Source organism: Ruditapes philippinarum, unplaced genomic scaffold, assembly GCF_026571515.1.
Source record: "Ruditapes philippinarum isolate M1 unplaced genomic scaffold, ASM2657151v2 ctg17790_1_1_1_1, whole genome shotgun sequence".
Taxonomy (NCBI): domain Eukaryota; kingdom Metazoa; phylum Mollusca; class Bivalvia; order Venerida; family Veneridae; genus Ruditapes; species Ruditapes philippinarum.
This window is the reverse complement of record NW_026853756.1, coordinates 1-13474: the sequence shown is the minus strand read 5'-3', so window position 1 is coordinate 13474 and position 13474 is coordinate 1. Positions and strand designations below refer to the sequence as shown.

The 13474-nt window shown below is 32.2% G+C and overlaps 2 protein-coding genes across 2 annotated transcripts; both read left to right on the top strand.

The window, feature by feature from the left end:
• Positions 1-285: 285 nt before the first annotated feature.
• LOC132737737 (suppressor of Mek1-like) lies at positions 286-4821 on the top strand. The gene is made up of 4 exons (XM_060725070.1): positions 286-816; positions 1454-1591; positions 2286-2358; positions 3668-4821. The coding sequence occupies exons 1-4, from the start codon at positions 736-738 to the stop codon at positions 4819-4821; spliced, it is 1446 nt and encodes a 481-aa protein (XP_060581053.1). The 5' UTR covers positions 286-735.
• A 145-nt stretch (positions 4822-4966) lies between these two features.
• Positions 4967-13468, top strand: LOC132737736 (mediator of DNA damage checkpoint protein 1-like). Its single transcript, XM_060725069.1, has 9 exons — positions 4967-4978; positions 5495-5578; positions 6411-6557; positions 6953-7021; positions 7289-7388; positions 7778-7933; positions 9019-9047; positions 10909-11072; positions 12889-13468. The coding sequence occupies exons 1-9, from the start codon at positions 4967-4969 to the stop codon at positions 12965-12967; spliced, it is 840 nt and encodes a 279-aa protein (XP_060581052.1). The 3' UTR covers positions 12968-13468.
• The last annotated feature ends 6 nt before the right edge of the window (positions 13469-13474 follow it).

The following is a 13474-nucleotide window of genomic DNA, read 5'->3' as shown; positions in this document are numbered from 1 at the left end:
TTGTTCTTAATTCTGGGTCATGTAGCCATTGACTTAAAGAACCTTGTAAAAAACAGTCATATGTAGGAGGTGGTCTTAAGTAGGGATTCTACTTTACATTGAATGTAATCAATTATCAATCAATTACTCTCTTAAAATAATTGTAATTTAATTGATTACAGAGGCAAGTGAGAGTAATCAATCTTAATCAATTACAATAAAATCTGAAAGTAATTGTAATTAAATCAATTACTGAACAATGTAATCATCCCCAGGTCTGGCCCACGACCATGTTGAATAGAAATTTTAACTTGTTTTAAACAAAAGTTAAGGAGAGGTTACAATGTTCTTTTTTAGTTAAGTATGGACAGGTTTCCCGGCTTAAAAACATATGGAAACATTTATATGGCAATATTTCATGTCTGAATTATATTCCTTTTAAAGTTCAATGAAATTCAAGAAAACACAGGTGTGAGCTCATGGTCATATCCTATTTAGATAAATGCTTTTATGGTTGGACATTTTCTGAATCATTTGGTGTTAAAACCATCCAATCTAACAACAAATGGGTGCAATATAACTAATTTGAGTTTTAACAACTTTACAAATATTTACTCTAAGTACGACCAATGAAGGAGCTTGCTTTCTAGTAGCAGCTTTTTAGCATAAGGCTGTCCATGGTGGTGAAACTTTCATAATTTGTACATGCATTGTAAAACTGATGTATATATATATTTAAAGAAATTGTGTACATGAATGATAATGTTTGTAGATGAAGGTGATGAGGCAGCTACACAGAGGTATGAGGATGATGACCAGACACCTGATATGGCTGAGGTTAATCAATACATATGTTTATGTTTGTGTTGGTGTGTTAATGCAGCTCTTGCAAACTATATTGATGATTCCATTATAGAGTGTTTTGTCAGTTTATATTTCCAAATTATAATACAAAATGACTTGTATAATGAAGGAAATCTATATTCTGGAAGAAAATATTTGTTTAAGCATGCATGCATAATGAATCTATAAGAAACCTGCTGTATGTCTAAAAAAGCAATTATTTTTTTGTGGTAGTAGTTTTAAGAGTATTGGACTAGAAGACTGCTGATCTGCAGATTTCTGTTTGTCAGTAGACAGGCTGTATTATTATGTCTAAATATAGGAGTTGGTCTGTGACGTGTCTGTAGGTTGATTTTACGGTTGTTGAATGATAACCAAAAGTTTGGAATGGGATATTTATCAAACTTCGTATATAGCAAGTTTATGTGGAAACTTTGCTTTAAATTCTTTTGAGCCGTCGAGGGTCAAGGTCACATGCTTCCAGATGATTACTTGAGTTAGGAATCAGATAATTGAGCATTTTTCAAGAGAAATTTAAATCAAATCTGGAAAATACTGAAGATATATCTGACAAAGCTAAAGTAAAGCATATGTTTTAATCAAATCATCAGTTTGTTTTTGCTCTCTCCAGATTGAAAAAGATGATAACTTAAATGTACCAGTAGTGGATACAGAACCTTCTCGTGGTAGATCACCATTAAAATCTGCTCTTGCTAGTCCTAAGAAGCAGAAGAGTCCATCACCAAAAAAAGTCCAATTTGTTTCACAGGTATGATTTATAGAACAAAATAATCACACTAAATGAACACTCCCTTTTCTTTTAAGACATGGTTTAATATTTGATTTCCTCTGACATTTTACTTCATGCATTAAAGGCACATTTTGCCTCAGAAACAAATCATTTTTGAGTTCTTTAGATAGGGCAAACATGAGTTTTAAAATGTTTAAATTATGGTTTAAGAGAAAAAACTAGATGCTTATCACCTGAAGAAAGTAGTATTGAACTTTAATTTATTTGCCATAAATGTAGCAAAATATAAACAAAGCAGTATTTTGACGTCCATATAAAATACTAAAATTAATGGATAAAGAGTTCAACCAGAAGTCAAGGATTGTTTTTAGAATATTTGCTGTAATAATTGGTATAAGAGCTAGTTACTTTTGTTACTTTTCATTATTGTTTATATATGGTTTAGTTTTAGTACCACACCCTACTGCTTAAATATAAAATATAATACCTTTTAATTTGTTATTTTATAATTACAAGTGTGTTAAATTGGCATAAAAAAAATAAACGAAAATATGTACATGTATATACATACATAAAGTTCACTTTACCTGACTTAATTGAATAGAATTGTTTCATTTTCACTTTCTTATTAGCAATTATCATATTGAGCAGAGCTTTTTACGACCTGTTTTTTATTCAACTAAGTTCTTTTTATCTATGCTTATTTGATTAGAATTCTGAGACAAGTTCTGAGTCAGGAGAGCCTTCCAGAAGATCAAAGAGACGAAATAAAGGGGTACAGAAAGGTATATACTTGTATCACACTGTATGTTGATATGGCGGGCGGGGAAAATATTTTTGTAACAGTTTTCTCAGCAACTACTTATCACAGCCTCTTGATATTTGGCATACAGCATTGACACATGGTCTCATCACGTGGGATTTGATTTCAGGTCTGTCGCTCATCCACTTCCTGTTTATCCACTTAGTTAAATTAGTTAGATTTTTTTGACATTAATGGTCAATGGTAGGAAATTTTCGTAACAGTTCTCAGCAACTACTTATCACAGCCTCTTGAATATTTGGCAAACAGCATTTGACACATGGTCCCATACTGTGGGATTTGATTTTCAGGTCTGCAGCTCATCTACTTCCTGTTTATCCACTTAGTTAAATTTTTCGACATATATGGTCAATGGTAGAAAATTTTCGTAACAGTTTTCTCAGCAACTACTTATCACAGCCTCTTGATATTTGGCATACAGCATAGACACATGGTCCCATACCGTGGGATTTGATTTCAGGTCTGTCGCTCATCCACTTCCTGTTTATTCACTTAGTTAAATTTTTTCGACATTAATGGTCAATGGTAGAAAATTTTCGTAACAGTTTTTTCTCAGCAAACTACTTATACAGCTCTTGATATTTTGCATACAGCATTGACACATGGTCCCATACAGTGGGATTTGATTTTAGGTGTGTAGCTAATCCACTTCCTTTTTTACCACTGAATTAAATTTTTGACATTAATGGGTCAATGGTAAATTCTTTTTCGTAACATCACAGCCTCATGATATTTGGTGTACAAATGCAACCCGGCCTTTTCTGTCTTTGACCAATTTTTAAAGTTTGTCCGGACTACTTCTCTTATACCACTAATGCAATTTCAATGAAACTTTACAGGATTGATCTGTAGGTCAAATCTTTGTGCATATTGCACGGGTTTTCCGGTTGAATGATTTTTGGCAGAGTTATGGCCCTTTGATAAAAAGGTGTTTTTTTTCTGTGTGTTGCCAGATACACAAAAGCTTGTCCGGGGACTACTCCTCATAAACTACTAGTGCAATTTTATCCAAACTTTACAGGAATGATCAGTACCAAGTCTAGTTGTGCACTGTCCGTCTGTCTGTCCGTCTGTCACAAAACTTGTCCCAACATGAAATTGGCCATCATGAGGCGACACATGTGATCACTGATCGCTCTTGTTTAATTAATGCAAATGTTTATTATTTTTAATTTAATTCTATTGTTAAGCATAGTGATATGTCTTCTTTAAGTTATTGTTTCAAAAAGTTTAGGTAGAACTGCTGATATCTTTTAATGGTTAAATTTCAGAAGTTGAGACAACAGTTGCAGAAAGTGAGACAAAAAATTTGGCAAAAGTTTCAGTGGCAGCACCACTTGCTGGAAACAAGAGGTCTACAAGGGGGAAACAAGCAACCTCTAAAAAAGATGTGAAAGATGAAAAAGAAAAAAGTGAAACAGTTGGTGATAGTAATGAAACTGAAAAGTCAGAAATTTGTACTGATACAGGTTCACATCATACAAATGATCTTAGTACTGAAAAAGAGAGTGGTTTGACTACTAAATCAACTAGGAGTAGAGGGAGAAAGTCTGTTGATACAGGGATAAATGTTAAGCAAGGAAAGGTAAGCAGAAAGACAAGAACTAGTCTACCAGCTGTGTTAGAAGAATCTAAACCTGAAACTATTCAGCAGGTGGATAATTCAGAAGATGAAAATGTGGTGACTGATGGAAAACAAAATGTAACAGAAAGTAAGGAAAAGGTTAAGAAAAATATTAAAGGAAAGGGGAAACAATCCCAAGTAGTAAAATCTGAAAACTTATCTATTGAGAGTGAAGAAACAGCAGCTGATACTTTACAAAATAGTGAGCCAAGTGAGAAACGATCAAATAGATCAACTAGAACAAATGTGAGTGTAAGTAAAACTAGAAATGTTGAAGAAACACAAAGTGACACAACAAATAATGAATCAGGGAAAAGTGAAGACAACACTACAACTAGATCACATAGAAATGGTAGAAGAAGAGTTGTTGATGATGCTGATAAAATGGATAATCAGGTGAAAAAAAGAAAAGTGGATCAGGTGATAGCAGAAGGTGATAAAAGGGAAGAAAGCCCTGAAACTTCATCCAGAACAAGAACTAGTAGGAACAAAGTGTCTGATAAGGTTTCTAGTGATACTAAACTTGTAGAAACTGAAAGTGTTAATAGTAAATCTAAAGGAAAAAATAGAAAAAGTCATACGGCAAATGCTGTTATAAGTGAAAATAATGACAGCAATTCTGATGGTGTTAAAAGTGATTCAGTAACAGATGAAATGGCCATTACAGATGATCAACAAAAGGTTAAAGGTAAAGGTGTTAGAAGCAAGAGAGGAAAAGATGATAAAGACGATTCTGAAACTGTTAAAAATAATGTGAAAAAAGAACACATAGAGGATGTAGTGGTAGGTAATAAAAAATAAAAAGGGATCCCCCTAAAGGGGTAAGAGAGGGAAAGTTGGGCAAAGGGAAACCCGTAAAGGAAAAAAGGAAAAAACTGTGTAAAGAATGGGGGAAAAAAAAAATCACGAAGGTTGAAAAGAAAAGAAAACTGCCCCGGGGAGCTAAATGGGTCTAAAGGTTAGTTTTTAAAAATTTTTAATAAAAATTTTTTTTTCAGGGGCATTACTAAACTTTAAAATTTTTTTATAAAAAAAGTTTTCGCGGTTATGATCAAATGCATAGTCTTTGTTGTCGTCGTAGCATTTTAAAAATTATCAACATGAATACTTATTTACAATGACAAGGTGCACTAGTTAGACAATGGGCATAATTCTGAAACCATTTTTTATGGAGTTATACCTCTTTTTAACTTAGTGAACACCACATGCGGTGCTACTGTTTTGAAGTAATTATTGCCATATGATTTTATATCAGATACCACAGACATGAGAATTGCAAGAGCAGAAACATTAAATCAGTGGCGGTTTTGTTGTTGTTTTATTTTTTCTTAAACATTTATAAACATGAATCTAAATGACTTAACTAATGAGATTTCATTATCAGGTGTCAGAATAAGTCTGATAAAAAGTTAAGCAGTAAAAATAAAATTACTAATTGAAAAGATCTTTTAAAACTTATAATTTTGATTTATAGAGTGAAAGAGGAGAAACACCAGCCAAGCGGCAGAAGAAGAAAAATGACGCTAAAACTTCAACACCTAAACTTGCAGAGAAAAGGGTAGATATATTATCACACCTTTATCTATTCACAACTGTACTATAAATTATTTTTATTTAATGATAGAGGATTTAACATAATAGAAACTTATTAAAGTTATCACATGAAGTAGAGGATTAAATAGAGGATATTTGTTTAGTTCAGTGTAAGATCGGAATATATTTCACCGAGTGAGCACCAAAAGGTATATTTCACTAGTGGCGCAGCCACGAGTGAAATATGAACTTTTGGTGTTCACAAGGTGAAATATATTTCGATCTTACACTAAACTAAACAAATTTTCTTTTTATTACATGCAAAGAAACGTTTTGAAAGACATTAAACCTAATACTGAATGAAAAGCGCGCCAAATAATAATACAACGTGACGTCATTTACGACGTCACGTCATTAAGTCGGTACCCAGTACTGTGCACGCTGGTATTTCACTGAAACAACGTAAGGGGCTTAAATTCAAAACAGTGAAATTATCAAAGTGGTAATTTCACTGTTTCAAACAGTGAAATTACCAGTTTTATATCACTGATATATTTCTATAAACCACCGAAAAGCATGTAATAAATAGAAAATTTCTAAATTAAAAAATTATTATCTTATATTACTAAAATATCTGCATCATTGAAGACCTGAATTATTTTAAGATCATGCTAAGTATTTCAGAAAAAAAGTTAAATTTTTTTTATCAAATAAGGTAGGACTTGACTATAAAACATATTTAGACATTTTTCAACATCTTCAGAATTTACTTCAAAGTAGAGTGCTGAACAATTTTGAATATTACTGATGGCACATATAGGAAGACTGTTTGATTACATTTTGTTATATTTTCTTAGAGGACAACAATGAATACACCAAAAGGAGCGTCCTTGAAAGAATTAGAAACTAGTGTTACACATTCCCCAACATTAAGGAAGACAACAACTGAGGAGATGAAGGCTAAAGTGATGTTTACTGGAGTGGTAGATGAACAGGGAGAAAAGGTAAGTGCTTTAAATACGTTTTTATGGTATCACATATACTTTAATTAGAAGTTTCAGAAAGTCCTGCATATTTAGGGACTGTCCTTCCTGTATACTGATGTCAAATGTAGTACAGAAATTATCAGCATGCTTCTACAATAGACAAGCTTTAGACAAGGTTAGGTAATACAAAATAAGTACATGTATATTGATTGCTTAGTTTGGTACAAAAGATTGTCAAAGAATGTTGCTTTTTTCCCTTTTGTAATTTTTAAAGGTGATTTCGTTCTGTATCAATATTTGAAAATTTGAAGCAGACATTTAAATGATTTGCATGTACCTGATAATTTTTTCTAGAAAAATAAAAGGTATGAAAATAAAATTAATGTAAAAAAATTGTGAATGTATGATTACAGATTGTAAAAGAATTAGGTGGAGACCTTGTGAGCTCTGTAACTGAGTGTACTCATCTGGTGACAGACCAGGTTTGTAACCTTTAACCTTCATTATTCTATATCCTTTATTAGGTCACAATCTTTGATGTAATCTCCAAAGTAAAATAATTGTTTGAATAAACTAAGAAGATATAAACAAAAAAGTATTCTCTTAAAGAAAATAATCTCAAAAATAAAATAATTTATATAAACTAAGAAAATTTAAATGCAGACTTTTAAATTTCTTTTACTGACATCACTAAGTGATAGGAATATCTGTTTATATGGATTCAATTTCATATCAAAAATTTATTACAGGTGAGAAGAACAGTTAAGTTTCTATGTTGTTTGTCACGAGGGATACCTATTGTGTCACCACAGTGGCTAGTTTCAAGCAAAGCAAGTGGTTTCTTTCTTGGTAAGTTAAAATTTCTCATACCCAGAATTTTGCTTTTACAAAGACTGATTTGAAGTTTGGTAAACATGCTAAACAGATGACTTTTGATAATACTTACAAATGTGAAATTGAGCTAAGTTTGCCAATTACAGTGGCATTATGTCAATCTAAGTTTTAATGGTCAGAGAAAAAGTAAAAGTCAAAAAACCTTGACATTTTTCCATTATTGTGTTCAATTTTATATTTTACTATGAAAAAATAATCATTTATGTGACCAATGGAAATTTCTGTAAATATTGTTATCTCTCCGACCAGTAGTTTTTACCCGAGAAGATTGTGTAATGTATTCAAGAATTTTCAATTTTTTGTATAGTATTTACAGTAGTATTTGTTATATTTGTGTCTTATAGATCCATTAAATTTTCTGGTGAAAGATGAAGCATCAGAGAGGAAATACAAGTTCAGTTTAGAACATTCCATAGAGAAGGCAGCTAAGGAGCCAGTGTTCACTTCTTTCACTTTTAAAATTACAAAATCTGTGAAACCAGAACCACAGCACATGAAAGGTTGTTAGAATTTTGTTAAATTTTTTTATAAGTCGCAACACTTGCTTGTTCAAATTTCTGATCCAGAGGTCCCTGGTTCAATCCAATGGGCAAGGTGAAATTATTTTGTGACAATTGATCTCAGACATTGAGTCTGATGGTCATTTATCTGTCATAGCTGATTCAGAAATCAGGTTTAGAAGTCTTGTCACTTGCAGAGAAATTTGTAATTACTGGTAAGTGTTCCAGGATAGCTTTATAGGTGACCTGATTCCCGAGATATGACCAAAAAATTGTTGTAATGGCATAAATACTAGACAAAACAAGGGAAACATGTTTCACTCGCCATCATATAATTGTTTACCTTGTGATAATATATTCTTAATCCATGTCACCAGCAAGCATATCTAAAAATAGACTGATTAAACACATTACTCTGGCATGTATCTAAAAATAGACATTTGGGAAATAACATATTTGCGTCAAATTGAAGATCATCAACATTTTTTTGAAAACCGATCACATCTAGTGTAGATAAAAAAAAGTTTTAAGATAATTGTTTTTCTTACTATATGACTTTGTATTTATATTTCTAGATTATGTTTGGTATCATGAAGAGGACATGATATTTATAGTATAGAATAATAATATCTGTCATATTTTGCGGTTCGGATCGGAATATCTGTCCCGAGGTGACCCGCCCATGGGCGGGTGACCGAGGGACGGATATGCCGATCCGAACCGCAAACATATGTTAGATATTTTTTCTTGCATATTCTACCATATTCCATTATATTTTATATTCTTTATCTTTAATTTCAATGGAAATTTACATCATTACAAGCGTAACTTCTTTCTTACAACAGCGTATGCATTGCACAACTTCATTCATAACGGTAAAATGACGTCATCCTAAGCGTGCCATTGTACAGCACGCGACTCATCTGGCACCCCCCATGCCAGATGAAATTTCCGGCATGGGTAAAACTAACGGAAACGCCAGTCTGATATGCAAGAAACATCTTTGTTTTGAACTATATATAGAAATACTTGCATAAATACTACACCTGCCTACCCTATAATATTGTGTTTCAATTTCTTTGCAGATATTTTAAAGTGTGCGGGTGCATTGAAGGTAATACTTTATTGTTTAATTTTGATAAGGAAATTGTAATAGTTACAAAACAGCAATGCATGAAATACTGAATGAAGAGACAAATTCCTAAGGGCTTGATTGCAGAAATCTTTCTCCAAGTTGCCAAGGACTGTGCAAATATTCTGTTATATTCAGTAAAAGTGAAAATTATTATTAAGTGTTTGATATATAATACTGAAGACAAATGTGTAAAGACATATCATTATGACATCTTCTTTTTAACACTTGTAGGTACATGTACTCCCATTTCAGCATGCAGGAAAGATTCAATGCTGCAAACTGTACCCCTATTAAATACTGAAAATATAGTCTGGTTGCATGATATACAATTATTTCTCGGGTATTTTTTGAGCAGTCAAAACTGTTGCCCCAAGGTATCAGGGATGATATTTGAAACTGTTGTCAGAGACTGAAGGCTGAATGATAACCTACATTTGTGCGTATTTTGTTCAGACCCTGTGCTGTTGACTGCAAAATTTATTTTTTTTGGCTGAAAAACAACAACAACAACAACAACATATTTATTTGATAATAAGGCCACCGGCCCATAATATACAAAGCAACGTGGATAAACATTTTACGTCCCTCTAATTAATATCGTCAGCTTTACAAAGAATATGGTGTATATAAATACATATATTACGTATTGTTGTATCACAACTCGAGTTCATTAATGAATAGAAATCATTTAAATTTGTTCTTCCAGCATACCAATTTAGTAAGTATAGTTGGCGTACTTCATTATATTTATAGCAATGGAAAAAAGCATGAAATTCACAATCTATAATTGAGATATTTCTATTATTTAAACAATATGTACAAAGGCGTTGTTCTCTTGGTATATTTAAATGTCTGCCGATTTCTATTTTAAGTTTGTGGTTAGAACACCTAAACTTAGAAAAAGATTTTTTATAAATAAATGGTAAGTCCAATATTAGGTATCTTTCTACATTTAAAAGTGATTTAAAATTTCTATAATGAAAGCATCGACTAGAAGTATTAATATCATTATGCCAATTTTGAGTGTAGCAATCAACCAGTCTCTGTTTAAACAAAAGGATAAACATGTCAGGATTACCTATTTCTTGCGAAATCCAGGCAAACCCAAAACCATACTCGAATAATAAATTTTTTATCTTAGTAGCCCAATTATATCTCCCACTATCATCATGATTTTTCAACATAAGATAACATTGTCGCGGATATCTTGATTGTTGCATAGACAATAAGTTGCACCAATATTTTATACAGTTAGTCATATAAAATATACATAATGGTAACCTGCCACATTCTCCTAGTGCCATTGCGTTATTTGTAGTTCTATTAACATTAAGGTACCTTTTACAGAAATCATTATGAACAGTTTCAATAGTATTTACATAACAATAACCCCATACTTGTGAGGCATAACATAATATTGGTTTCACCAAAGCATCAAATAATTTAAAGTATTCTTTGACTGGAAAATATCCAAATGACTTTTGATACTGTTTGATGGCTAGAATAGATTTCTTTGCTTGAATAGACAATTTATTGTGGGTTGATGACCAAGATATAGTAGGTGTAAGATAAACACCCATATATTTATAAATTGATACTACATTAACAGGAGATCCACGATAGAGCCAAGATTCATAATTTCTAAGACCACCTCCATTACGGAATACCATAATCTCTGTTTTATTTAAATTCAATTCCATACCCGTATCTTGACAAAAAAACCTACAGTAGTTATGTTAAAGCCAATCCAGAACATGCACATTTCCACATTCAGCTGTATAAGGTTTGAACACTAATAATCTGTATATACATCAGTAAATTAACATTGTGTATTTTACAGTTTATAGATAAGATGCCCAATAGTCCTGCGTCTCCACTGACTGTAGTTATCTCATGTTCTGATGATCAAGACGAGTGTGAACCAGCATATAAAGTGGGAATACCAGTAGTGACAGCCGAATTTGTACTAACTGGAATACTTAGACAAAAAGCAGATATAAATTTGTATCCTTTTGAAAAGTTTTTTTGCAAAACCTTTTACTTATAAATTGTGTTTTGTCAAATTGAATTTGATAAACCTTTTAAGTATATATGATTTGCTTCTTACAATATATGCTCCAGTGAGTTTTTAGCTCGACTATTCGCAGAATAATCGAGCTAATGCAGTCACCCATTTGTCGGCGTCGGCGTCCCTGTGGTTAAGTTTTTGTATGTAAGCTGGTATGTCAATAACTACTGAAGGGAATGGATTGAAACTTCACACACTTGTTCTCTGTGATTATCTAAGATGATTGGCACAAGTCCCATAACTCTGATTTGCTTTTTTACAAAATTATGCCCCTTTTTTGACTTAGAAATTCTTGGTTAAGTTTTTGTATGTAAGCTGGTATCTCCATTACTACTGAAGGGAATGGATTGAAACTTCACACACTTGTTCTCTGTGATTATCTAAGATGATTGGCACAAGTCCCATAACTCTGATTTGCTTTTTAACATAATTATGCCCCTTTTTCAACTTAGAAATTCTTGGTTAAGTTTTTGTATGTAAGCTGGTATCTCCATAACTACTGAAGGGAATGGATTGAAACTTCACACACTTGTTCTCTGTGATTATCTCAGATGATTTGCACAAGTCCAATTACTCTGATTTGCTTTTTTACATAATTATGCCCCTTTTTTGACTTAGAAATTCTTGGTTAAGTTTTTGTTTGTAAGCTGGTATCTCCATAACTACTGAAGGGAATGGATTGAAACTTCACACACTCGTTCTCTGTGATTATCGAAGATGATTGGCACAAGTCCCATAACTCTGATTTGCTTTTTTACATTATTATGCCCCTTTTTCAACTTAGAAATTCTTGGTTAAGTTTTTGTATGTAAGCTGGTATCTCCATAACTACTGATGGGAATGGATTGAAACTTCACACACTTGTTCTCTGTAATTATCTAAGATGATTGGCACAAGTCCCATAACTCTGATTTGCTTTTTTACATAATTATGCCCCTTTTTTGACTTATGAATTCTTGGTTAAGTTTTTGTGTGTAAGCTGGTATCTCCATAACTACTGAAGGGAATGGATTGAAACTTCACACACTTGTTCTCTGTGATTATCTAAGATGATCGGCACAAATCCCATAACTCTAATTTGCTTTTATACATAATTATGCCTCTTTTTTGACTTAGAAATTTTTGTTTAAGTTTTTGCGTGTAATCTGGTATCTCAATAACTACTTAAGGGAATGGATTGAAACTTCACACTCTTGTTGTCTGTGATTATCTAAGATGATTGGCACAAGTCCCATAACTCTGATTTACTTTTTCACATAATTATGCTCCTTTTTTGATTCATAAATTCTTGGTTAAGTTTTTGTGTGTAAGCTGGTATCTCCATAACTACTAAAGGGAATGTATTGAAACTTGAAGGGTTTGTACCTTTTCGGACAATTTTATGTATTCATATAGGTAAGCATTTTTATACTCAATGAAACACCCTTGTGACAAATTTTCGAATAGTCGAGCGTTACTGTCCTCCGACAGTTCTTGTTCTTCATAAGTACAAATTTGCTGTGTACATTATCTAGTTTACAGACAAAGAAAAGAAATTTAAACTAAAAGTGAAATTATTATTGAATCAAATCTATAGAAAAATGGGGACACTCCTACTTTTGAGTTATCTGCCCCTGAAAGAAAATTCTGATCACTAGTTTAAATTTTCCTTCTTTGCCTATGTAAAAAAATGAAGAAACTATAGGTAATGTCATTACAACATGCAGGAATTTTGGAATACAATGTTAAATTACTTTCTTTAACTGATAATAGATTTATGCTGGAGAAGAAGGGAAATGGAAACAATAAACAGGCATCTAGTCAGGAGACATCAAAGAAGAGGAAAAGATGAAATTAACTTAAACTTTTCACACTATATGTTCTGTAATGTGAAAACAGTCAATACACAAGACATGAAAACATTGGTGCATTTGCAGGGAATCGATATTAAAACTTGATGAGTACTGTACCTGTAACATGTGTTTTTATTTACATTATACAAAATGAGAAACTGTTACAATAAAATGGTTTTAAAATGTTACTATATTGACAGTTATACAGGAGAATATTATAAAAGGTTGCTGCATAAGTAACATGGTATTGAATCAATTAAACATGTTGGAAACATGATAGGAGTATGTTGCAAGAGGAAATAACCATTTATTGCACTATTTTTCTATGGGACCAGATCAAATGTTTAGACTGAAAGTGTTCTAAATATCAGCACAAAATTGAACACTTTTGACAATCTGTCAGGAACATTCTGGACAGAATGACTTTGTGCCTTACAGCAGGGAATTCATTGTAACTTTTATTACACACCACTAGTATATATTTCATACTGCATTAAAACTATTCA

Excerpts from the sequence above, each read along its gene's own strand:
- LOC132737736 (XM_060725069.1), top strand. Across the intron at positions 5,579-6,410 it reads CTAAACTTGCAGAGAAAAGG|AGGACAACAATGAATACACC; the intron begins GTAGATATATTA and ends ATATTTTCTTAG. Across the intron at positions 11,073-12,888 it reads CAAAAAGCAGATATAAATTT|ATTTATGCTGGAGAAGAAGG; the intron begins GTATCCTTTTGA and ends AACTGATAATAG.
- LOC132737737 (XM_060725070.1), top strand. The coding sequence starts at position 736 with ATGATAATGTTTGTAGATGAAGGTGATGAGGCAGCTACACAGAGGTAT. Across the intron at positions 817-1,453 it reads AGACACCTGATATGGCTGAG|ATTGAAAAAGATGATAACTT; the intron begins GTTAATCAATAC and ends TGCTCTCTCCAG. Across the intron at positions 2,359-3,667 it reads AAATAAAGGGGTACAGAAAG|AAGTTGAGACAACAGTTGCA; the intron begins GTATATACTTGT and ends GTTAAATTTCAG.